The 26,025-nt window shown below is 42.3% G+C and overlaps 2 protein-coding genes across 7 annotated transcripts in view; both read right to left on the reverse strand.

Moving 5' to 3' along the window:
* The window catches only part of RBM5 (RNA binding motif protein 5), a 26,860-nt gene extending 17,719 nt beyond the window's left edge, over nucleotides 1-9,141 (reverse strand). Inside the window, exons 1-4 of one of the 2 annotated variants that reach the window (XM_045530184.1) lie at nucleotides 9,023-9,141; nucleotides 7,540-7,612; nucleotides 5,396-5,561; nucleotides 4,402-4,557 (exon numbers count right to left, since the gene is read on the reverse strand). In XM_045530184.1, coding sequence (XP_045386140.1) covers nucleotides 4,402-4,557; nucleotides 5,396-5,561; nucleotides 7,540-7,556 — 339 coding nt within the window. In that variant the 5' untranslated portion in view covers nucleotides 7,557-7,612; nucleotides 9,023-9,141. Of the gene's footprint in view, nucleotides 1-4,401; nucleotides 4,558-5,395; nucleotides 5,562-7,539; nucleotides 7,613-8,637 lie in introns of both variants that reach the window. The other variant, XM_045530185.1, reaches the window with a different exon arrangement.
* An 8,216-nt stretch (nucleotides 9,142-17,357) lies between these two features.
* Nucleotides 17,358-26,025, reverse strand: part of RBM6 (RNA binding motif protein 6) — a 97,179-nt gene continuing 88,511 nt past the window's right edge. For all 5 annotated transcript variants that reach the window (XM_045530188.1, XM_045530186.1, XM_045530187.1 and 2 more), the window contains 5 exons: nucleotides 25,266-25,526; nucleotides 23,567-23,641; nucleotides 22,095-22,192; nucleotides 18,382-18,511; nucleotides 17,358-17,599 (listed from right to left, as the gene is read on the reverse strand). In XM_045530188.1, coding sequence (XP_045386144.1) covers nucleotides 17,474-17,599; nucleotides 18,382-18,511; nucleotides 22,095-22,192; nucleotides 23,567-23,641; nucleotides 25,266-25,526 — 690 coding nt within the window. In that variant the 3' untranslated portion in view covers nucleotides 17,358-17,473. The remainder of the gene's footprint in view (nucleotides 17,600-18,381; nucleotides 18,512-22,094; nucleotides 22,193-23,566; nucleotides 23,642-25,265; nucleotides 25,527-26,025) is intronic.

A 26,025-nucleotide genomic window follows, 5' to 3' on the forward strand; every position in this document is an offset into this window, starting at 1 on the left:
CTGTTTAAAATGGCTCCCCAAACATAGTGCTCAAGTGCTATCTAGCTTCCTAAGCACAAGAAAGCTGTGATGTGCCTCAAGGAGAAAATTTGTGTGCTAGATAAACTTCATTCAGGCATGAGTTAGAGTGCTGCTGGCTGTGAGTTCACTGTTAATGAATCAACACTATATATATATATATATATATATATATATTATATAAGGCAACTTTAAACAGAAACACACATAAAACAAGGTTATGTACTGATCAGCTGACAAAAATGTTGTGACCATAGGCTCACAGAGACCTAACTCTGTATTTCCCCTGGAAGCAATAGTTCAGTATTCATGGTACCTTTGTGGAACATAACTACCACTAATAAGGAGAATCAACTGTATCTATTTTCTCACACAAAAGTGCTGAGCCCAGCAGCACCATGAGACTCAGGTTCAGACTTAGGAACATAGTAAATAAAAAGAGTTAGTCACCAGAGCAATTAAATATACTTACTATAAAGGTAGTGATACAGTAACATATATAGTGACATAGTAACTATAGATAGTTCCTCTAAGAGTTTACTTGTCAGTGTGTGTGTGTGTGGGGGGGGGGGAAGGATACACTTAGAGAATAACAAAGGTGATATACTAAAGTTCAAGAGAAGATTAAATACTATAATTTTAAAATGTTTTATTTTTTGGGGGGTGGAATATAACTAAAGAATGTTTGTTTATTTTTCACTAAGACTTTATCTTGAAGACATAACTAAAATGTGTCATTACCCTCCCGCCACCGTATGTTAGTACCGTTAATGTTATAAGATATGAACAGTTCAAAGGACTGGAACCAACACTGATAAAGAACTTCTATCTAAATCATGATATAAACGCTTAAGTAAAAAAAGACAAAAAAAAAAAAAAAGAATTAAAAAGAAAAGTGGGGGCAATGGGAGTTTCAGATTGAACAAAATCCTCACGCTCTCACATTTCATCTAATATGTTCAATCATGGCTAGAGTAACAAACAAAATGGAAACAGGAACACTATAATCCAAAACCTCCACTACATCTCACTATACACACCTATGTTCCAAACTCATCCCATCCCCTTAATGCTTCTAAAAATTCTTTTCCAGTCTCCTGAGGTTGCCAATGAGGAGGCACATGGATCTCTTTAGTTCAGTCTTTGTTGTAAGGCTGCTATGTCTGGGTATCAGCTCAGTAAACAAGTCTGCCAGATCATCAATAAATATCAAACAACTGACTGATACTTTATTTAACAGAGGAACTGTTAGTATTCATTCTCTTCAGATGTTCTTCATATATTTTACAAATATTAAGATCTCAACAAGAAAATCCTCTAAGAACAATTGCCCAATATTTGGGAACATCAGAAATTCTATTTTGAAAACCAGCCTTTTTTATGGTACCACTTGTTTCCCTTAAGAAACCTGAAATACACAGCATTAAAATTTTATAGCAGGCCCCCCAAAGTCAGTTAGGGCCTTGCAATACCTATGCTGTCCACTTCTTCCACAGGCTCCCAAGGCCACACATCTAACAGACTCCTCCTCAAAGGGACAATCTGATCAATCAGCAAGCCTTCCTGAATCAACTCCTGCAGGATTTCTTGCATCTCCTACTCCCCACCCACTGACACTGCTACCTGAGCTTAGCTCTATCTTCCCTGTCCACTCACCACCATTCCCCCCACCCCCAATCATTTTAACTAACCTGCACAGCCTCTGATACTGGGCAAAACTTTCAGTAACTTTCTTTTATGCTTAGCTGAGCTTTTGAAGAATCTGGCCCCCAGCACCAACAGCACCTTGCCACCCACCTCTCCCCTGCCAAAAGTCTCTGACTCCAGACAAATCAAGCTAGTTGTTAGGCTTTATCTAGATTGAGTAGCTTTGAGGTCTAATCATGTGATCCCCCTGCCACACCCTTCCCCCAGTTCTCCACCAGACCAAAACATTTGTCTCTCCTCAAGAACCAGCTGAACTAGTATCTCCATGGAGCCCCTTTTCTTACCCTGTGCTATTAAGAACCTCCCTTAAATAACCTTCCAGAGCCCTTCAGCAGGACCTCTTCCAACAACCCCTTTCTAGTCTGTATTTGTCATCATCGTCTGACCTTAGCTATTCATCAATAAGCTTTTTTGGGGCAGGATACAGGCTCTGTATCACCATGGCACCTAACATAGTACATAGTATAGCAAGTGTGCAGTGGATCACAAATAATGGAATGATTAATCATTATTAACTCCAACATTTCGTCTCAGAATTCATCACATTCATGACTTCCAGTGCTTACAAACTCAAAGCTGTGTGAACCTAATACTTATTTTCAGCTTTATCTAAAATTCAGCTGAACAGCAGTCAGAATATTACTTTGACTACTCCAGGACAACAGATATTGACACAATGCTGTGCATTTACATCTTTTAAAAACAAGTTTTAAAACCTCACATTCATTTCACCAACATTAGTTGAGCAGCATACTGTGTTCAAGGGTTGGGGACACAGAGATGACTAGTTAACACAGAGATCTGTTTTTCAGAGATCTTATGGAGATGAGACAGATGCATATTGATAGCTACAGTATAGGTGCTACAGGAAAGTCATGAATACAGTAAGAGACTAAGGAGGAAGAAATTCTGCCTGGTAGGTCAGGAAAGGCCTCACAGAAAGGAGTCTCCAAGCAGAAAAAGGCACAATGGTATAATGACGGACATGTCCAAAGTGGGAAGCAGGTGGTGGATGTGGCTGGAAGGAAGGGGAGAGGGCCAGAGTTGTGGCTCAAAACCAGGCAGTGCCAAATACACCAAGACTCTTCTCATTGGCCAGTCTGAGTCAGCCAGGGAATGAGCTTTTCTTTTATTTTTTTTTTTTAGAAATGAGACTTGCTATGTTACCCAGGCTGATCTCAAACTCTTGGCCTCAAGCAGTCCTCCTGCCTCAGCTTCCCAAATCGCTGGGATGACAGGTGTGAGCCACCAAACCTGGCCCTGAGCCTTTCTTTTCAATAAGCTTCTCTGAGGCTTAATGGATAGTATAATTTTCAACAAATCAATGGGAGGCCAGGTTGTGAAGACAGCTACATATTTACTGGTACAGCCTTATCTAAAATAAGTAACCAATCTAATAAAAATGTAGGCCGGGCATGGTGGCCTCACGCCTATAATCCTAGCACTCTGGGAGGCTGAGGCAGGATTGCTTAAGGTCAGGAGTTTGAGAACAGCCTGAGCAAGACCGAGACCCCGTCTCTACTAAAAATAGAAAAATTAGCCAGGTGTCATGGCGAGTGCCTATAGTCTCAGCTACTTGGAGGCTGAGGCAGTAGGATTGCTTTAGCCCAGGAGTTTGAGGTTGCTGTGAGCTGGGCTAACACCACCACAGCACTCTACTCAGGGCAACAAAGTGAGACTCTGTCTCAAAAAAAAAAAAAAAAAAAAAAGGATGGATTACCTTCTAAGAGCTAATGAAGGAATAAGACCTGCTCCCTGTGGTTAAGGAACTTCAGAAAATTCACTAGTGTGCTTCAAAGCCTAAATATAAGTGGTAATTTACTTTTTTTTTTTTTTTTTTGAGACAGAGTCTCGCTGTGTTGCCCGGGCTAGAGTGAGTGCCGTGGCGTCAGCCTAGCTCACAGCAACCTCAAACTCCTGGGCTTAAGCGATCCTACTGACTCAGCCTCCCGAGTAGCTGGGACTACAGGCATGCGCCACCATGCCCAGCTAATTTTTTCTATATATATATTTTTAGTTGGCCAGATAATTTCTTTCTATTTTTAGTAGAGACAGGGTCTTGCTCTTGCTGAGGCTGGTCTCGAACTCCTGACCTCGAGCAATCCACCCGCCTTGGCCTCCCAGAGTGCTATGATTACAGGCGTGAGCCACCGTGCCCGGCAGGTAATTTACTTCTGAATCAAGTTCAGAGAACTCCACCCTAAAGACAGAAAAACATTTCACTAGCTGAGATACACGTTGAGCATCCCTAGTCCAAAAATCCAAACTGTCCCAAAATCTGAAACTTTTAAAGTACTAACATGATGCAGCAAGCGGTAAATTCCACACTTGACCTGAAGTGACAGGTTGCAGACAAAACTATTTCATGCACAAAAGTATCAAAAATATTATATAAAATTACCTTTAGGATACGTGTATAAGGTATAGAGGAAACAAAACTGAATTCCATGTTTAGACTTGGGTCTCATCCCCAAGATATCTCATTACATAAATGTAAATATTCCAAAATCTGAAAAAATCTGAAATCCAAAACACTTCTGGTCCCAAGCATTTTAGATAAGGAATACTCAACATGTATTAGCATGAGATAAAACAATAACATGATAAAATAATGGTAGAAGCTCAAAGTTTGTTGTGCCTACTGGACTGGTCATTAGAACTGTCATTTCCCCTTACATCGCTCTCTGTGATGGTGATGGGAAGTCCGCGCAGCATGATGGTCTTGCTCTCCCTCTCATCACTGATGTCATGCCTATAGTCATGCTCGCCATAGTCACCATCTGAATGGTAGCCATCTTCTGATCGGTCACTGTTCCTTCTTTCGCGCTCTCTCTGATTTATAATAAACAAAATTATAATTAAAACTACCCTATACCCACCCTACCCTGTACCCTGATTCAGGCTCTCCACTCTCAGAAATTAAGCTTAGGAAGAAAAGTAAACACATACAAAAACTAAACAGATGATACAAGTACTCCATGTTGACGTTCACTGCAGTGTTTTCTAAAATAACAACAACCATTTAGATCAGGAAAAATGGTTTAATAACTTACTCTACATTACACCAACACAGAAAGAAATACCATTACCTATTACAATATGAAGATTATATGTATGAAAAAGTGGGAAAAGGGAAAAAAAACAGTCCAAAACTATATGGACACTGCAATTACTTCTAAACAAAGCTATGCATGCTTATGGAAATGAATGTGAATAAAAGATATGCTAAAATATTCTTTGTGAAAATTTTCTGATAAAGAAAAAAAGATATGTTAAGATGACTGAAACATTACAACTTATATTTATTATTCATTTCAAAATAGTCGGAGACACTGGGTTTACATACTATTATAACCCCATTGTGTCATCTTTAAAATGGGAACACCTACCTTATAGGGTTGTAGTGAAACCTAAATGAGTTCATGAAGTCAAGTGCTTAAGGGTACATGGCGAGGCCTATGTAAACCCTGGCTATTTTTTCTATTACCGTAAGTCTCAGGTTGTCTTTGGCAATTATAGTCAACTCAAATATATTTCAGAGTAATAGAGAGTTTGAATATAGTACTCAAGAGGAGAGATTTCCACACTTGGTATACTTATTTCATTTTAAGAATCTTATACATAAAGTTCATAATTCTAACTACTCCATAAACAGTTGCTGGTCACTCACCTCAGGACTATCATAGTCTCGGTAGTCATCGTATCTATCGCCCCTCCGATCATCACTAGATCTTTTGTAATCTGAGTCCCTCCGCCTGCTTCTGGATTCACGTTCATCACGGTCATCCCTGTCTATGATGGAACCGTACCTTCCACTACGCTCTGTTCTACTCACTCTGCCAGGGAAAATAATTTTCATTCAATTTAAAGTAAATCACATTTTGTACCTTTAGAAAACATGATTAAAAACATGCATCACTCCCCCATCAGTTTTTAAGACATACCCAAATAGTTTAATGTATTCCTTAAAATTTATTACCAATTCCAGTTTACAAAGATTACTACTGGAAAGAATACCTACATCCCTAAATGTAAAAATAATTCTCAGGAATTTACGCTAAATTTGAAAATACAGCTATTAAAATGTTTGGGTAGGCCGGGCGTGGTGGCTCATGCCTGTAATCCTAGCACTCTGGGAGGCCCAGGCGGGTGGATTGCTCGAGGTCAGGAGTTCGAGACCAGCCTCAGCAAGAGCAAGACCCCGTCTCTACTAAAAATAGAAAGAAATTATCTGGTCAACTAAAATATATATATATAGAAAAAATTAGCCGGGCATGGTGGCGCATGCCTGTAGTCCCAGCTACTCGGGAGGCTGAGGCAGTAGGATCGCTTAAGCCCAGGAGTTTGAGGTTGCTGTGAGCTAGGCTGACGCCACGGCACTCACTCTAGCCCGGACAACACAGCGAGACTCTGTCTCAAAAAAAAAAAAAAAAAAAAAAAAAAAAAAAAAAAGTTTGAGTTGAATATTTTTAATAAAATGTCACTTTGTCCAAGTTTATTCTTGCATTTTGTCAAGCCTATAGTCTACATATTATCTCCTTCATCTTCGATTCAGATCTTAGGAACCAAAAATAGGAAGAAAGCAATTACTCAAATTTCACCCATTTTCAAAGGAGAGCACATTCTAGATCATTCACTCTCAAGGGTATCACACCTACTAGGAAATGGACCAACAACTTTGATGAGCTAAGTTAGTCTTTTTTTTTTTTCATCAAGCAGTTAACCAAATAGTTTGCCAGACAAAACTAGATGGTTACCCAAAACCAATACCGTAAGAGGACATTATTTCCTATAGTAACTGGTTTATTTTTGGTGACAGGGCAACACTGGGTTTCATGGGAAGAGGCTTAAACCCAGTTCACCACAGATAAAATAGTTCTTTCATAAATTATTTACCAGGTTCATAAAACTACTATGCAAACACAAGACAAAGGAAAGGTTTATAAAGGCCTCATTTAGAATAAACAAATTTAATAAAAAGAATCCAAGGAAACATGAAACATGGGATTAAGAGACTCTAACAGGTAAATGTTAATTAAATAAGTTATTTGGAACCATAGATTGCTGACACAGCATTCAAATGATAACATGATGTGGTATGAACATTTCCTAAGTCCCTCTGGGCTGTCAATTTGATCTATTGTAGGGACTAGACTCAATACTAAGAAGGCACGTGGCTGAATAAGGTTGTGTGTTTAAATGTAATGGTCTGAAAGGAAGTACCCTTAAGTAACATAGAGCCAAATGCTCTCATCTTAATTTTCCACTAATTTTTTGGCTTTTTCCTTCATGTAACACACGATCCCAAGCTTCTCAGCTATGTAAGTCTCAATTATCTTGTTTTTCAGGCGTCAAAAACCAAAACTGGCATTTATTGATTGCTTACGACAGCCAGGAACTGTGCTAAGTGCCAGACTGTATGATGATCTGGCTTCTGCAAAGGCTGTTGTCCACACAGGGAACCATCAGTGACCCACTCTACCCTGGCCTCCTTTGCCTAATTCTTAATTAGCCTTCAGCTATACCTTAGAGAATACTTTCTCCAGAAAGCTTTCCTGGCTGTATACAAGAAAAAACATGCTTCCTATGTGTTGTAACAGCACCCTAAACTTCATTTATCACAGCATGTTCACATAGTACTTTCATTCTCTCATTAGACTGTAGTTTGTGAAAGCAGTACCATGAAGATGCTCAATAGCAACGCCTGGCACAAAACAGACACTCAAATATGTGTTTGATAAGCAAACAATTTTAAGCAAATAATTCAGACCCCACTGAAATGTTGACATCAAAGGCATGTACTGTAGTACTCACCGTTTATCTGAACCCATTGTCCCACTGACGACGATCTACCACACAGCTCCAAAGGATTCAAATATTATATTTTCTAGGAGACAAGAGAGATTGGTTACTGCAAATCTCAGAGATCACTTAAGTCAATCTCTCTAGAAGCTGGGATACTACTGACGTTGGGATCTCATCAAACCTTCATCAAATCATTAACTGATTATCTAAGGTGGGGTGGTGGTGGAAAGCTAAAATCATGCTAACATTTTGTTAACAATGAGCACAGCAGGAAGAAGAAGCACATTTTAAAATATAAGAGTTTTTAATATTCAATACTCAATATTCAATGAGTTTAATATTCAATGAATTTAATATTCATACTCAATAACAAGCTCACAGAAAGAAGCAAGCAGAAGCCTCCTTCCCTTCTCCTATCCTGGAATTACAAAGCAAAAAGCTGCAATGATCTCCTCCGGTTCTGAATCAAAGCAACCCCAATGGGACACTGGATCATTAAAACATTAATCCAAGTGTCTTCATTAATAAAAAGGGTAACATGAAATTTAAAAATTTCTGATGAAAGTTTTAAAACCTCTTAGAAGCTGGAATGCTGAGCTGATTGAAATCTACTACATGTATAATGTAAGGAAACAGACAAGCGCAAACCTCGAAACGTCTTAATTCCTCGGTAAGAATAACCACCACGTCTGGAGCCAGTCCTGATTACCGGAGGCCTCTGAGTGGCGAACAGCCTGCTCCCCCACCCCAACCCCAACCCCGTCTGTAATGGACATCGCACAGCTGGATTGCGTTTGATGAGTGCGAGGTCCAAGAAACCAGTTACAGCCGTCTCTGGAGCTTGGTCTAAAGCAGGCGTTCAACGAACATTTGTTGGATTAATAAATGAAGGAGAATCATCACAAGGAAATAAATAAGTCCTGGGACCGAATCGCTGGTGCAGCCCCTTGTATAGTGTGGGCTGTGTCCGCACCCATCTCTGTGGGGTCTCGCGGCCGAGATGGCGGCGCCACGGCCTGCTCCAGAGGCTCAGGCGTCCGGCATTCCGTCCCTCCACACGCCCCTCCCGCCTCCCAAGAGGTTCCTAGCCCGCAGATCAGCCCTCACCGAACAGCCTTTCGGAGAGGGCGATTCAGATGCAGCTGATGGGCGATGGCGGCTAGAGATTGCCGGGACGCTCCCGAGGAGTGCCCGAAGGACAGGCGACGACTCCACCGCTCCGTTGGGCTGGGGATTCGGGGATGCGTCCCAGCAACTGGCAAACTCACAGCCCGAAAGAAGCGGTTCCAGAGCTGGGCTGAGCTGAGCGACTTCAAGAACCTGACAGCGCTGGAGGAAAGGAGGGGTACGGCCCTCCAATGCCTCGGGTAATTTAGCCCCTGTAGAGAACCGGCTGGGGCTGATCAGCCGCCTGTAGCAGCTGACGAAGAGGCTTGGGGGACAGCCCCAACGGCAAGACCCTCCTCTTGTTACGGACGGCCGCCACACTTACCCCCAGGAAAGACCGAAGCAGCCGTAGCGGTTCTGCACCCCAGAACCTCCAGCAACGTTCGGCCGCTCCACAAAATGGCGCCTCCGCCGACGGCCGTCTCCTACCCACACTGCCTCGCGTCTATCCCCTCCCCCCGCCACCCACCTCCTGCTGAGTCGTCCAATACGCGAAGGTGCCTAGATGCGCGAGGGCTGCCGGGAAATGTGGTCGCCAGGGTAGCCTGTCCCTAAGCTCTGTGTTAATTTCTTGCGTATTTCTCTTCTAAACCACCACAGAGTTGCCAATTTGCCTTTGCAAACCCGGATTAGAGCTTTAGGACTCCTTTCTATTAGGCATAGTAATTCCTTTTTTTTTTTTTTTTGACAGAGTCCGACTCTGTTGCCCGGGCTAGAGTGCCATGGCGTCAGCCTAGCTCACAGCAACCTCAAACTCCTGCGCTCAAGCCATCCTTCTGCCTCAGCCTCCCGAGTAGCTGGTACTTACAGGCATGTGCCACCATGGCCGGCTAATTTCTTTCTATTTTTTTAGTAGGGGGGGGCGGAGCTCGCTCTTGCTCAGGCGGGTCTCGAACTCCTGAGCTCAAAGGATCCGCCCACCTCGGCCTCCCAGAGTGCTAGGATTACAGGCGTGAGCCACCGCGCCCGGCCTAAGCATAGTAATTCATCGACTTCAAAAGAAGGAACGTTAGTTGATCGCCATACTGGACGCTATTGTGCTAGATGCTTTACGAACATTTTTATCTTCACAACCTGGGAGATAGTTGTTAAACCCATTTTGCAGTTGAGGAAACTGAGGTTTATGGAAATTGAGAAGATTCTTGTAGGCAGGTACAAAGTATCATTCCATTGATATAGTCTAGTCTAAAGCAAGAGGTCAGGAAAGGCATTTTCCAAGATTACTTTAACAGTTACTACTTCCACATCTAATTGGAATCTCCAAGTTAACATAGCCTTCCCCAGCTCATAAATGGCAACTTCCAGCCTCCAGTTATTCAGAACAAAAATATTGGAGTCATCCATGATTTCTCTCATTTTCTCGCACCAAATGTGCCAGCAAATCCTGAGTATATCTAGAGTCTGGTAACTTCTAGCTGCCTCCACTGCCATCCTAGTCAAAGCCACCAATGTCCTTGTTTTAGGGACAATAGATCATACAGAGTTAATAATAGTGGTGAACCTGGGATATGAACTACTTTGAGTTTCAGAGTCCATGCCTCAACCTCTAAAATGCAAACTCCAGAAGAGCAGGGGCTTTTTTGTCTATTTAGTTCACTACTATATTTCCAGTGCCTCTACTGGTGCCTGGCACATGGTGTGCACACAATAAATATTTGTTGAATGAAAAAAATAAAAAACCAATCCACTACCAAAGGTAAAAGTATTAATATTTGTGGCAGAAAAAAGCAAGAGATTCTTGGGAAATTCAAAGAGGGATATTTTGGAGCCTGACTGACTAGTCAGTGAGAGAGTGGTATTCCTATGCATCTTTAGCATAATTTGCCCTCTGGCATTATTTATATTTTTAGTAGAACTGATTTTTCAGGTCATACATACAGATTAAAAAATTAGGCCAGGCGCGGTGGCTCACGCCTGTAATCCTAGCCCTCTGGGAGGCCGAGGCGGATGGATCGTTCGAGGTCGGGAGTTCAAGACCAGCCTGAGCGAGACCCCATCTCTACTAAAAATAGAAGGAAATTATCTGGACAACTAAAAATATATATAGAAAAAATTAGCCGGGCATGGTGGCGCATGCCTGTAGTCCCAGCTACCCGGGAGGCTGAGGCAGTAGGATCGCTTAAGCCCAGGAGTTTGAGGTTGCTGTGAGCTAGGCTGACGCCACGGCACTCACTCTAGCCCGGGCAACAAAGTGAGATTCTGTCTCAAAAAAAAAAAAAAAAAAAAAAAATTAGACCATAGCAAGGCACAGGAAGATGTAAGTTATGGAAAACTGTGGCTATACTGCTCTCCTCTCTCTGGATAAGAAATCTTTTAAGAATAAGTGAAAGGATGTCAATGAGGAGATTCCAAACCAGGAGCTTCGAATATACTAGAAAATCTTTTTCCTGGAAAAAAGTGACTTTAAGCATGTTCTAGGCCAGGCACAGTGGCTCATGTCTGTAATCCTAGTACTCTGGGAGGTTGAGGTGGGAGGATCGCTTGATCAGGAGTTTGAGACCAGCCTGAGCAAGAGTGAGACCCCATCTCTACTAAAAATAGAAAAAGTTAGCCAGGCATGGTGGCATGCACCTGTAGTCCCAGCTACTGGGGAGGCTGAGGCAGGAGGATTGCTTGAGCCCAAGAGTTTGAGGTTGCTGTGAGCTAGGCTGACACCATGGTACTCTAGCTTGGGTGACAGAGTGAGACTCTGTCTCAATAATAAAATAAAATAATAAAAAATAAACATGTTCTAACTTTGGCTTATCCTTATACATCAAGGGCATTAAATGACTGACTGGAAAGTCTTCGGATAATTAAAAATATGATGTTATATAGGAAAGATAGAAGTCTCTGGATTTTGGAATTTTGAGTAACTTTCTCCCTCTCCTCCTTCCTCCCTTGCTATATATACACACACCACATATATTTCTACTTTTCCATCCATATAGTCCTACCTTTGTATGTATGTATCTATATAGAGTATCCAGTTTGTGGGTAAGCAAATATGTAAAATTTTTATCAGAAAAAAAGTACATCTGATCCACAGAAGACACTCAAATACTTAACGAAATTCAAAAGTTAAACATAGATGAGGTCATTACAAACCCTACAAAGGCTGATGCAGATGCCAAGAATCCAGAACCCACTAGACTTAATGGCCACTAGCATTAACATACTAAGAATGAAAATTCACCAAATAACTTCTATACTTTGATCACCTATGTATGTTACTACTTTCAAAAATCTACAGTCAGTGTGGATAAGAACTGCTGATTGTCAAATACATCAAATAGTTATGCAACTGCCTTGTCCTCAGAGCAGCTCAACAAGCACTTTTGAACATTACTGAGGTGCCTGCTGGGTTAGGCTCATGATCAGTCATAACAGCTGTAAGAGGCCAGGCACAGTGGCTCATGCCTGTAATTCTAGCACTCTGGGAGGCTGAGGTGGGAGGATTGCTTGAGGTCAGGAGTTCCAGACTTGCTCTGAGCAAGAGCAAGACATCGTCTCTACAAAAAAAAATAGAAAAAATTTAGCCGGGCGTGGTGGCACATGCCTGTAGTTCCAGCTACTTGGGAGGCTGAGGCAGGATTGCTTGAGCCCAGGAGTGTGATGTTCTGTGAGCTATGATCACACCACTGCACTCTACTCTGGGCAATAGAGTGGGACTTTGTCTTTTTTTCTTTTTTTTTTGAGACAGTGTCTCACTCTGTTGCCCAGGCTAGAGTGCCATAGCGTCAGCCTACCTTACAGCAACCTCAAACTCCTGGGCTCAAACAATCCTCCTGCCTCAGCCTCCCCAGTAGCTGGGACTACAGGCATGCGCCACCATGCCCGGCTAATTTTTCTATATATATTTTTAGCTGTCCACATAATTTCTTTCTATTTTTAGTAGAGACGGGGTCTCACTCTTGCTCAGGCTGGTGTCAAACTCCTGAGCTCAAATAATCCACCCGCTTTGGCCTCCCAAAGTGCTAGGATTACAGGCATGAGCCACCGCACCCGGCTGGGACATTGTCTTAAGAAAAAAAGCTACATGGCCTTCCTTTCCAACTTGAGCTGGGCAGAATAGCTCCAACAAAGGGTAGTGAGAAGGGCTGTTCTGCCATCAATGGGTGGTGACCCAAGAATACACCATTTACATTCACAAGTGTATCCATGGAGTGGGCTTTCAAGAAGCGTGCCCCTCAAGAACACAAAGAGATCAAGAAATTCGCCATGAAGGAGATGGGGATTCCAGATGCGCACATTCACCCAGGCTCAACAAAGTTGTCTGGGCCACAGGAATAAGGAATGACCTATACTGTTTCTGTGTGTTTGTCAAAAAAATGTAATCAGGATGAAAACTGACCAAATAACTTCTATTATATATTTTGATCACCTACATATTTGTTACCACTTTCAAAAATCTACAATGTGGGTAAGAACTGCTGATTGTCAAATACATCATATAAAGTTATGAAACTGACAAAAAAAAAGCTGTATGGCTATTTATAAATGACACAAAATCACTCTTAAATTTGAAGGAAGTCTTGGCAAAAGAGATGGATTCCATCCAGAGGTAAGTGTCACCCTCCAAGTTGTCTCTGGTACCTGATCTTCTTTGTGGACATTGCCCTGTTGAGCTCTAGAGCTGTGATATAAGAAAAATAAAGGCCGGGCGCGGTGGCTCACGCCTGTAATCCTAGCCCTCTGGGAGGCCGAGGCAGGTGGATCGTTCAAGGTCGGGAGTTCGAGACCAGCCTGAGCGAGACCCCCGTCTCTACTAAAAATAGAAATAAATTATCTGGACAACTAAAAATATATATAGAAAAAATTAGCAGGGCATGGTGGCGCATGCCTGTAGTCCCAGCTACTCGGGAGGCTGAGGCAGAAGGATCGCTTGAGCCCAGGAATTTGAGGTTGCTGTGAGCTTAGGCTGACGCCACGGCACTCACTCTAGCCCGGGCAACAAAGTGAGACTCTGCCTCAAAAAAAAAAAAGAGAAATAAAGACAATGGAGTGAGCTGGTTTTTGTTTTAAATAAAGCCACATACGTTTAATACAGGATAGTCCTTTAAGATTATCTTTCCTACTTTTTGCATGTAAAAAAAGAAATTTCCCCTCTTTAATGAAATGATCATAGGTCTTTAAAAAAAATCTACTACCACCTGGCAAAATAAGAAATTGGTTCACATTTTGCTCCCGCACTGGGAACTACTGCTCTAGAAGACAAAGAAAAAAAGATTTATAGAAAAGCTGTTGCCTATATCAAGAAAGTAAAATGATTTTTATCAGAGATGGGCTTTGATGAACTAAGATATATAATCAAAATTTAACAGTATTTCCCATATGACCATGAGTTCAGCATTATTTATTCATTTGTTGAGTGCCTATGCCATTATTATTATTAGGCTCTGTGCCAGGGCTAGGGATATAGTAGTGGAGAAAATTATCCAAGACCCCTGCTCTGGCATTCTGATCAAAGGCCTCATGGAACTTTTTTGGAATATAACAGGATGATACTTTTCATACCCATTCCTACTTTCATCAGTACCCAAGGTGCTGCTTTTAAAATGCATTAAAGACTTTAGACCTTATTTCCAAAAGCAAAATCTCCATTACAACAGAAAAGTCAAATGAGGACAAATAACCCAGGCAATGGTCCAAACTAGTCTCTGAGGTCTGATCTTAAACACTTCCTTCAAGGAAGATGTTACTGCCACCAAGCAAGAACTAAGTCTAGGCCTTTTTGTTAGACCGTTCATCATCTGTGGCGAATGTATATTGTTCTTGCTCTACAGTTCTGCTTTTCTCTCCTCAATAAACCTCATTTCATGCTTACCTTGATTTCAGTGTGTTCAATCATTCTTTGGCCAAGAGCACACCAAGAACCGACATTTCAGACTGCTGACCTGACAAACACTCTGAGGTGCTGAAAAAGGTGGCATACCTGGAGAGGGCAGGAAAGCTCTCGGAGGGTGGCATTTCTGAAGGACTCAGAGAAACTCTGTGCCCCTTATCCATACATTGCCCTATGTACCCCTTCCATGTGGCTATTCATCTGTATCCTTTGCCATATCCTTTATAATAAAAACAAAAAACAAAAACCCATCGTCATACCATCCCAATAGCTTACTATATTCTCTCTGAGGCTCTTATCACATCAGTAATTGCTCAATGTCCATTTTTCCCAGTGGACTATCATGTGCACAGAGATGATAACTGGTCTTGCTATAAGCTGGAGTGACAAGTAGATTAAATTCTCAAAACATTCATAGATCGACCACTTAATAACTGAATGCTGCCTCTGCTGGGCAGCCAATAACTAGGGCTAACAACTTCAACAGTGAAGCATTTGATGTGTCCCAAAGCTCATGCCAGGTCTAGTGGGGTGACACAGGTTTAGGAAGAAAACCTAGTCTGGCCAGTTCAGGCCCAAACTGGACCAGCTTACAAAAAGGGTTTTGGGCCAGGTGTGGTGACTCACACCTATAATCCTAGCACTTTGGGAGGCAGAGGAGGGAGGATCACTTGAGACCAGGAATTCAAGACCAGCCTAAGCAACACAGTGAGACCTTGTCTCTATAAAAAATACAAAAATTAGTCAGGCGTGGTGGTGCATGTCTATAGTCCCAGCTACTTGGAAGGCTGAGATAGGAGAATCCCTTCAGCCCAGGAGGTATAATGAGCTATAATGATGCCACTGCACTCTAGTCTGGGGAAACAGTGAGAACCTGTCCCTCCCTGCCTTTCCCCCTCCAAAAAAGGGTTTTGACCTACTCAGACAGAAAATAATGAGATGCACCACAGATGTACCTACAGAGCATCAGTTATACCAGAAGGGTTCTTAGAGTAGTGCATCTGTCTGGGCTAAAAGATTCAAATGACCCATCTTCTGTAATGTAACACTAGTGGTAGCAAGTCTCAGAACCTGGGGCTCTCAGTTTCTAAAATGTGCTCCTGACTTTGTTTGCTTTCCCTTTTGGAGGGATGAACAGACTAATATTAAAGATTAAGAGAAAGGAATTATATCTGGATACAGCAGGGCAAATAATTTACATTCACATTTATCATTCCTGTTGCTGATGTTTTCTCCTTAGCATACTCCCCTTACATCTCTCACTCCTTGCTACCCATACCTTTCTACAAAAAGCCAAGTCCCTCCCCCTTCTTTTTTTTTTATAACCGTGAAATTCAGCTCTCCTAGGTTCAGCCTTATGCATATAGACTATACCCTTAGACCAGAGGTTGGCAAACTATAACCTGCAGGGCAATTCTAGCCTGAGCCCTGCTTTTTTTTTTTTTTTCCAATTTTTAAATTTTTCATAGTCACCAGTTCCCCTATGTTGCCCAGGCTGGTCTTGAACTCCAGGCCTCAAGTGATTCTCCCACCTCAGCCTCCCAAAGTGCTGGGATTACAGACATGAGTCACTGTGCCTGGTCAGGGCCCTGTTTTTGTAAATAAAGTTTTACTGAAACACAGCCACAACCACTGGTTTATAGATTGCCTATGGGCTAGATGCAATAGCTCACATCTGTAATCCTAGCACTCTGGGAGGTGGAGGCAGGAGGATCACTTGAGCTCAGGCGTTCAAGACCAGCCTGAGCAAGAGCGAGACCCTGTCTCTACTAAAAATAGAAAAATTAGCTGGACGTCATGGCACACACCTGTAGTCCCAGGTCTCGGGAGGTTGAGGCAGGAGGATTGCTTGAGCTCAGGAGTTTGAGCTAGGCTGATGCCACAGTACTCTAGCCTGGGCAACAGAGCAAGACTCTGTCTCAAAAGAAAAAAAAAAAAAACATTGCCTATGGCTATTTCTCACTACAACAGCAGAGCTGAATAGCAGCGACAGAGATCATCTGGCCTATAAAGACTAAAATGTTGAATCTCTGGCCCTTTACAGAAAAGTTTGTAGGTTCCTGCCTTACACCATTAAGATGATCTTCTAAATAATCAGTTCTCTTCCTAAGAAACATTCTTCCCTTAAGACATCTGCAATGTGAAATTTTTAGTACTGTAATATGTTACCTTAAGGAATTATTTTTAAAAGTTATAATATGTTCATAGGCTATATAGTCCTTTTATCTACAAATAAATTTTTTTAAAGTTCAATTTTGAAGCAAATCCTGTGAAACTTTAGGAGTGATGATGGTGGGAAACTGGGAAAGATTTGAAAGAGGGCAGATACCCCTTTGGAGAGTTTTAGCTATGGAGGGGAAAAGAGCTGGGGCAGTGGCAGAGAGCAATGGTAATCCTTACTATGCCAACTCATTGTGATCACGAAGTATGAAGCATCAAGTACCCAGTAGGCGCTCTGAAAAAGAGTTGTCACACTCTTCCGCAACCCCCATAACAACAAAGAAGACAGAAGAGGATTTTCAAAGGTCTAATGAGTAGTAAACCAACATACAGAAATAAGTTCAGCCTCAGTAGTTACCAAAAAAATAACAAATAATGAGATGCTACTTTCATTGATTAGATTAGGATAATTTAAAGTCCCATGGCACTCACACAATCTACAGTTTAAAGGTCACTGCCACCTACCCAAGCACACTAATAGCAGTCAGTGTTCCAGGGCTCACTGTGGCACTAGCGGCCATTTCAGCATCACCTCAGATGGACACACACCAAGGCATTCTCTCCCTCCTACCAGTAGCCCCACCCTCAACCATCTTGGGGAAAAATTTTTTTTAAATCACATTGAAAAAAAGTTTATTTAAAAAAGTTCTAGCAGCAAGAACAGTAACAAAACAAAAGGAGAGACGGACAAACAAAACAAGAGGTTGTGTCCTGCGGGACTTGTCTCCATTCTTAATCAAGTTCTTTATACCGAGCAAACATGACTCTTCGAACAGCATCTCGGTAAGTCTCATTAGACTGTCTCTTGCTGGTTCTTCCTGGGGCCCCAACGGTGGGGCCCCTCATCCGGCCTTCAGTCTGCAAATCAGAGACAAACAGTGAAGTGGGCCCTATGAATTCATTAGCTTCAGGGCTGGTCTTTCGCCACAAGCATTTCTGGACCAATAAGGAGCAGGATAGAGGAGAAATTTTTTTAGAATCTTTCATTATTAAACAAATACCCAAGATGAATAAGGAGGGTGGTGATACCACGATTACAGGATACAGGCTTCAATATGAGAGATATAAGAAGCTCTGTAGGAGATAAGCCGATCTCTTAGGGTTGGCATTTTCAGAGGAGAATTAAGCCAACATAAAATGGGCAATGTTCCCTCTTACCACCTTTTCTAGAGGCTCTTCCTCAAATATGAGGGGCAAAGTCCCAGGACTAACTACATGCTCCCCAAATTTTAGCAATCAAAGATCTCTGCTGATAATCCTTCTCAGAGATGCCTTTGTACCTTTCATTGTTAGTTATCTGCTTCTTTTTATTAAATGATTCTTCAGTCTCAAACTGTTCGATTCCCATACTGCTCCACTGTTTATTCCTTATAAGAGTATGATGAACCCCATTCCAACTTCTTTCCTTCCCAACGCCACCCAAACCACAAAGAGCCCAGCATGCCAGTAATCAAGACCAAAGGGTTCCTTAGCTTCCATGTCCTATGGAAGTAGGACAGTCCTATGGAAGTAGCATAGTGTCCTATGCTAGCAGTAGAGGAATCCTAGCTAAAAGGTAACAACACCACTTTAGGCCAGAAAGTGAAAGTTAAGTATATTCCAGGTTTGTGTCACCCGCAACAAGATGGAAACCATTTCACCTCCTCTGAAGAAGCCAATCCAGGATGGCCATATCCCAGGCCTGTCCCTTTCCTCCAGCCAGCGGCCTGTTGGATACAGCCCCCTTTGCTGCTAGTGTCGATATCTTCTTTATCAACAGGTTTACGATCACTGCAAAAGAAGCAGACCCATCACTTTCAACGTGCCTTGCTTGTGAGCCTAACTAAAATGTGTCTTCTTGATTTACATCTATCTCCTATAAAGCATATTAAACAATATTTCTGAGTACCTGCTAGCTATGTACCAGCCTTTGTCCTGGGGATACAGAGATGACCATTTGGCTGTGTTTATGAGGAAGGATTTGAGAATTATGTCAACAGATGCTTGTAGAAAACTAAAGAGCTCAACCATAGATCTGGCAACAGTGGATATCTGCCATAGATATACAGTAGAGAGAACATGAACTCTGAAGGGGCATTACTGAAAATAACAGGAATTTCAACAGGAAGGTACCTGAACTGAGTCTTGATAAATGAGGAGTTAAGTCAACTAGAAAAAACATGAGAGAAAAGGAGGACACAAGCAAGAAATGAAAGAACACAATTTGTCCAGGAGAGGAGTGGTATGAATTGATGGATTAATGCTGTTATTGTGGGAGTAAAGGTTAGTTATCTCAGGAGTGGGTTTCTGATAAAAGGATGAGTCTGACCCCCTTCCCCCAATCCCCTGTCTCACTCAAGCTCTCCTGCCTTTCCACCTTCCACCGTGCAATGACACAGCAAGAAAGCCCTCACCAGCTGAAGCACCTTGGACTTCCCAGCCTCCTGAACAATAAGCCAAATACATTTCAGTTCATTATATAAATTACCCAGTCTGTGGTATGGTTATTTATTATGGATGTCGTTACGAAACAGACTAAGACAGGGGGCAAGACTTTTTTTTTAAATTTACTTTTATTTTTATTTATTTATTTATTTTTTGAGACAGAGTCTCACTTTGTTGCCTGGGCTAGAGTGCCGTGGTGTCAGCCTAGCTCACATCAACCTCAAGCTCCTGGGCTCAAGCAATCCTCCTGCCTCAGCCTCCTGAGTAGCTGGGACTACAGGCATGTGCCACCATGTCCGGCTAATTTTTTCTATATATATTTTTAGTTGTCCAGCTAATTTCTTTCTATTTTTAGTAGAGACGGAGGTCTTGCTCTTGCTCAGGCTGGTCTCGAACTCCTGAGCTCAAACAATCTGATCCACCCGCCTCGGCCTCTCAGAGTGCTAGGATTACAGGTATGAGCCACCACGCCCGGCCGGGGGGCAAGACTTAATTAGGGATTTGACCATAATTGGATATAGGGGATAAAGGAAGAAGACTAGGTTGAGTAGACAGTGATGCTACGATGTTGCTACTCTGAAACAGGTATACAGGAAGTTTAGCAGGACTGGACTAGAATATAATGCAGAATGTAATAAAGAGTAATTGCTCAGTATGAGGAGCATGAGAACTGTCCAAGAGTACACACCCAGGAGGCAAATAGAAATACCAATTTTGAGATCAGAAAACAGAACTGATCTGAGATGGAGCCACAGGACTTTTTAGCCCATTGGTGGTGGCTGATGCCCCTGGGTACCTTAGAAAACCTAGGTCAAAGGGGTAGAGCAGCAAGAATAAAGGAGCACTGAGAGAAAAGTCCTGGAGAACACTGAGATTTACCCAGAAAAGGAAGAGGAGCAGGAAAGACAACTGAGAAGAAGGAGAGCCAGGAGTACGTGATATGAAAGGTGCTGAGACTAGAGGAAGGTCTCTTTCCGTACCCTGCCTACCTAGCCTCATCCCAACTGACTCAGGGTGAAGGCGTCCTTCCTCCTCGTGGCTGACTCTTTCACCTTTGTCCTACTCCACTGTTATTTCAAATTGCAGAGAATGATCCAATGGGATAGCACATTGATTAAGTGGTCCCACCCTAACACTTCTTCAAAATGAAAACAGAACAGGCTACAATAGAAATATCAGAGTATATGCACACAGTAAGGAAGTATTCTTTTCAGTTGAGTATTTCTTTTTCAGTACACACACACTCTTTATTATTGGGCCATGATCCAAAAATGTATCTCTTATTGTAGGTTGTGATCCAATAAGTTAGAATGCCAGAGCCCCAGACTCTGTCCTGCCTCCTCAGGGGCCTTGCTCTGTCAATCATCTACCTCCCTTTTCCCATGGTCATAACCTCCTCTGGCTACTGGTTCTTTTGCTTAACCAACACACAGACCTGCACAACTCTCTCTTGTTATAAACAACTATGTCTCCTCCTGCTAGCGTACCCTCTTGTCACCCTTTTAACCCTTTCAAGGCCTTTACTGCCCCTTTTCCTCTCAGCTGCCCAATGGAAACCTGTGCATCATCAGTGATTTCTCCCTCTCTCCAGACAACCAATCAATCACAAAGATTGTCTCTTTTTTTTTGAGACACAGTCTGGCTCTGTTGCCCAAGCTAGACTGCCAAGGTGTCAGCCTAGCTCACAGCAACCTCAAACTCCTGGGCGCAAGTGATCCTCCTGCCTCAGCCTCCCAAGTAGCTGGGACTAAAGCCACTTGCCACCATGCCCAGCTAATTTTTTGTTTTTATTTTTAGTTGGCCAGCTACTTTTTTCTATTTTTAGTAGAGACAGGTGTCTCACTCTTGGTCAGGCTGGTCTTTAACTCCTGACTTCACGTGATCATCCCGCCTTGGACTCCCAGAGTACTAGGATTATAGGCGTGAGCCACCATGCCCAGCCACAAAGATTCTCTCTAATCTATTCGCCTTGCATACTTATGGTCTTCTCTTGGGTAACTGCAATCTTTCACTTGAATCAAAACAGAAGTTGCATCATTACTTCTCTACAAACTTGTCTTCACGTGATTAGTAATTTCTCCAGAATGCAAAGCTAGATCAATACCCTGCTTAAAATCATTCCATAACCTTACACCCCCTTTAAGATAAAGCCTTAGCATGGTGATCAAGGCATATGGACATCATGAACTGGTCTCCACCTGTTGGATCAGCTTTATCTCCTGTAACTCAACAATATAGCTTCAATGTTCAGCACGCCAAACTACTTGAAATTCCTCACTCATGAGCTCTCTCTCTTTCATCCTTAGTGTTCCCTCCTCTTCCTCATTAATTTCTGTGTCTGCCCTATGGAACACATCATTACCTACACATTCTGTGTTCAGTCAAGGAAAATATATGTCTTGTCCACCGAAGCATTCTTTGGACTTAGTGCAGTGCCTGTTGATAAGTGAGTTATCGACACATTCTACATAACTCTGGGCTTACAACTTGAGAACCATCTGACTGCAAACAAGTACAGGAAGGTAGAGATCATATATCTCCATCAACAGCCAACCATGTATTTATTTAGCACCTATGTTGTGAGAATGCACATTCCCTAGAGAAAAAGCCTGAGTATAACATTCTTATCAGGCCCATATGGAGGGTACAGCATTACTGATGAAGACAGACAGGAATTCTGACCATGGCCACTCTAGCCCTGGCTTTGAGCAGCTGAAGCAGCCAGGCAACCTTCCATGTAAACAGACATTCCCTGTATAAAGACAGATGGTCAAAAGGCTGGGGTGGACCTCATGCTCAAGGAGTTCAGATATAATCTACTCTGATAACTTCACCTCCCTGAGACAGAAAATACCAGCACAGTTGGAGAAGGAGATGGTTTTACCATTAGATCTCGAGTCCTAGGCTGAATAAAGAGTTCCTGGCTTACCTGTCAGTTTCCCTGGAGTATTTAATCCGTTTCCTTTCTGGAGAGTCAAAAGATTGGAGCTTCTCCCTGCGATCATTTCCTCTTTCTTTAAATTTTCCCTGTTGGTAAGCACAAGAGCAGACCTGAAATTTCCATCTGAGGGAACTGGGGAGTGGGGAAGCTTTATCCATTCCTGATATTTCTTTTAATGTGAAGGTAGTCAACTGGTAACTACCGGACTCTCAAACTCCTTCACATATTCTTTTAGAGAAAGCAGTGACTTCTCTGACTGGAAAATTTGGAAAAAATAAGCTGGCATGCTTGGCTCAGCTGTCTTTTCCCCTTCTCAGAAGCAGGTGATCTCCAATAGGTGGATTCTTAACCATTACATAAGAGAAGCCAGTGATGCCTATAACTGGGTAGGTAAGTCAGCCTAATTGTATGGTCAAGGTAGCAAGTCTATGTGGCTCTCACACTAAGCTACACCCTCCAGCTTAGCCTTTAACAGTAAAAGATGCTATTTCAGCAGTCCTTTTCAATATCCATCTTCTAAACTGATTTAAAAGTTGAACAGGAAAGAGGAGTGCTATTTATTTGACCTTCCTGGAGACCCTAACACCACCTTTTTAAAAAATATCAACTTGCTGGGTGCAGTGGCATGTGCCTATAATCCTGGCTACCTGGAAGGCTGAGGTAGGAGAATTGTTTAGTATAGGTGTTCAAGACCAGCCTGGGCAACACAGCAAGATCCTGTTTCAAAAAACAAACAAAAAAGAATATGCTATGGAGAAAAGAACTGGAGGGGAAGGAAATTCTGGGGCTGGGGCTGGGGGTGAAATCAACTTTATTGAGGTATAACTTAAAAACAGTAAAAACAATCCATTTTAAGGTATAATTTGATGAGGTGTGCCAATTTTCTCATTTAGATATGTGTACTATAGTCATACACATACAAAATATCAACAAGGAGGGAGGCTGGGCAAAGGATACATAAGACTTATCTATACATTTCTTTGCAACTTCTGTGAATCCATAATTTTTCCAAAAAGTTAAAAAAAAATTTTTTTTAAAATAGGGTCTCACTCTGTTGCCCAGCCTAGAGTGCAGTGGCGTCCTCATAGCTTACTGTAACCTCCAACTCCTGGGCTCAAAGGATCCTCCCACCACAGCCTCCTGAGTAGCTGGGACTATAGGTGTGTGCCACCCAGCTAAGTTTTATTTTATTTTATTTTTTGTAAGGACAGTGTCTTGATATTGCCCAGGCTGGTCTTGAACCCTGGCCTCAAGTAATCCTCCTGCCTTGGCCTTTCAAAGTGCTAAGATTACAGGCACGAGGCACTGTGACCAACCAAGTTTTGACAAACATATACACCATCTCCTGGGGCCTCTTTGTTCTCTGTCTTCTTATAAGGAGGGATCAGCACAGCCTATAAAGTCTACACCAGAAAACAAAAAGAGTTGGGGTCAAAGGAGTAACGGTCACTGAAGTTTACCTCCCGTTCTCTCCTCTCCAGATAGGCCAGCTCCTGCTCAGACTGTTTTATCTTCCGGTGGATTTCCAGGTTTTGCTGAAAAGAGAGGGAATTCTATGAGTATAGGTCTAGAAAAAAATGGTCCTAGAAATGCCTCTAGGCCTTTCCCAATAGCTGCTTTAGGACTGTAGCTCTTTTGACTGATCAACTCTCCTAAATGACTACTGTACCTGCAAGCGACAATCCCTATAACTGGTCTTGCCTTAGTCTGTCTCATCAATAGGAACCCAGATTCTGATGAAGGCTTGTCACATAGATTAGTTATATGGTGTGGCACAAGAAGAAACTTCATTCTACTTTTCTCCAAAATGTGGAATACAAAAATCTGGTATATTTCTTTATTTAAAGTGAAAATTACAGGAGAGAGGATCTGAGCACAGCAGGGAAGAAAACTAAATGCCCATACACTCTGCCCACCACCACCTATCACCCACACTAGTCATTCTTTCAACTCCCCAGAGAAATATAAAAAGGAGCCCCAGGGTTTTGAAAGAACCAAAAGATTGCCCTGAAAGTCCCATAGTCTTCAAGCATGGCGCTACTATACACGCCTTCAGGCATATAAATGAAACTTAAAGAGTCTAAAGCAGTTCTTATATGGAGAGGTAGTTCTTTGTACTGGAAGACCCAAGGAAAGGAAAAGTACTACAGTCTACTTTCCATTGTCCTAGGGTCAGTTCAGTTTGTGTATTTACCAGACCTGTGGCTTCTCTTTCCTGACAACTATTAATACTTTTCCTCTCTTTAGCCATTTATTAGCATTTACACCAGAGAGCTGAAAATCCAATGTGTCAGTCTGATGACTTGGAATTCCAGAAGGTCAAAGGGATGTGGGAGGTAATCTGTTCTAAGGATAGTCAGGAAGCTTCTCATAGTCCTAGAAGCTTTGCAGAACCTCTATAGACGTGGCTGGGAAAAGTAGTGTACCTACTACCAAAAGCAGAATGTCTCAGCTTTTAGCTAAGTAAGACTTTGGGTTCTGTGCTGAGATAAAGTCTAAATCCAGTTCCATCACCTGCTCTTACAACGTCTGCTAGAGAAGGATTGTAAAACAAATTAATTTGAGAACATGAGTCCATTCTAGGGGCTTTATTTGTCTGTAATTTGGCTCCTTGGTCAGTACATATAAATAGGAAGACTGTAGGGGAGGATTAATATATGTCAGTTTAACACCCTGAGAATATCTGCTATGCTATGGCTTATAGCAATACTCACTATATGAAGAGATGGTAGAATTTGACTCACCTATAGCGAAAACTGCACATTGTCAGAGCTGGATAGAATCAGGTGAAGCTATCAAGTACCAAAGAAGAGAAGGGGCTTATCTGGGGTCCAGTTATTAGGTTAACGGCAGAACTAAGATGAGAAACTCAGCAAGTAAGCTTCCTACTCCACAGTCCTTTCTCTTCCTGCACATCCTCTGTATTTGGTGCCCTAGACAAAGCCACGCTGCTTGCCTTGGGTTTACACACTGAAGTTCTTCAAAGGCGGGCACAACCTTATTTCAGAGCAATTCATTCTAGAATTAGATTGACTTAATGATAGGAACAGGGGCTGATATATGCTGAGGAAGGACAGTATAAGCTTCTTTATTCCCTATAAAGCCCATTGATGATTAACAGTGAAAGGTTTAAAAGGTCATATCCCCTTCTTCTAATACCTTGTGCAGGTCTGACAGCTGCTGATGTTTGAGCAGAACTTCTTTATTGGGAAACTGCCTCCTGCAGAGCAGACAAGCCAGTTTATTCCAGTCAGTGAGTCTATCTTCTTCATTCTCCTTCTTGGTCAGCTCCTCCCGCTGCTGGGGCTGTACTGTACGGGGCTGTGGGGGAGGGGTCTGTTCCTCCTCTTCTTCCTCTTCATAGTCACTGTCTCCTCCATATTCACCCAGGAGGCCAATCAATGGGTTTACCACCTTAGGCTGGAAGGAGAAGGCCAGGAAACAACACCAAATTCAACCTATATTTTGGCGCCCGTTTTTTGGATATTCTGATATAGGTATCTCCTTCCTTTGTTCTCTTTTAGTTGGAATAAGGAATTGGGTTCATTATTCCATAATGGGCCCACTGACCACACTGCTCATTTCTCAGATGGAATGAACATGACTAGAGCTTGACTCTGCTTCTTGCTCATTGAGATAAACCTGAGCAGTTCCCTCAGAAATGACTCTAGCAACAGAATGTGAGGAGTAGGAAGAGAAAGCAGGAACTGACAGAAAATGGCAAACGAGTTAAAAAGTTACAAGTCACAAAGAGGAAGAGATAAACACCTCCAAGTCACTGTAACCAATGGAGGAAAGGAAAGATGAATTTCATCAAAGCTATAACAAATGGGATTCAGGAGGTAAACTAAAAACAACTGTGGTGATAAGCAGTCAGGTAGATGGATCCAGCTCCTGAGTGAGGTAAAGACAGAGGCAC

This window comes from Lemur catta, chromosome 18 (genome assembly GCF_020740605.2).
Source record: "Lemur catta isolate mLemCat1 chromosome 18, mLemCat1.pri, whole genome shotgun sequence".
NCBI classification, from domain to species: domain Eukaryota; kingdom Metazoa; phylum Chordata; class Mammalia; order Primates; family Lemuridae; genus Lemur; species Lemur catta.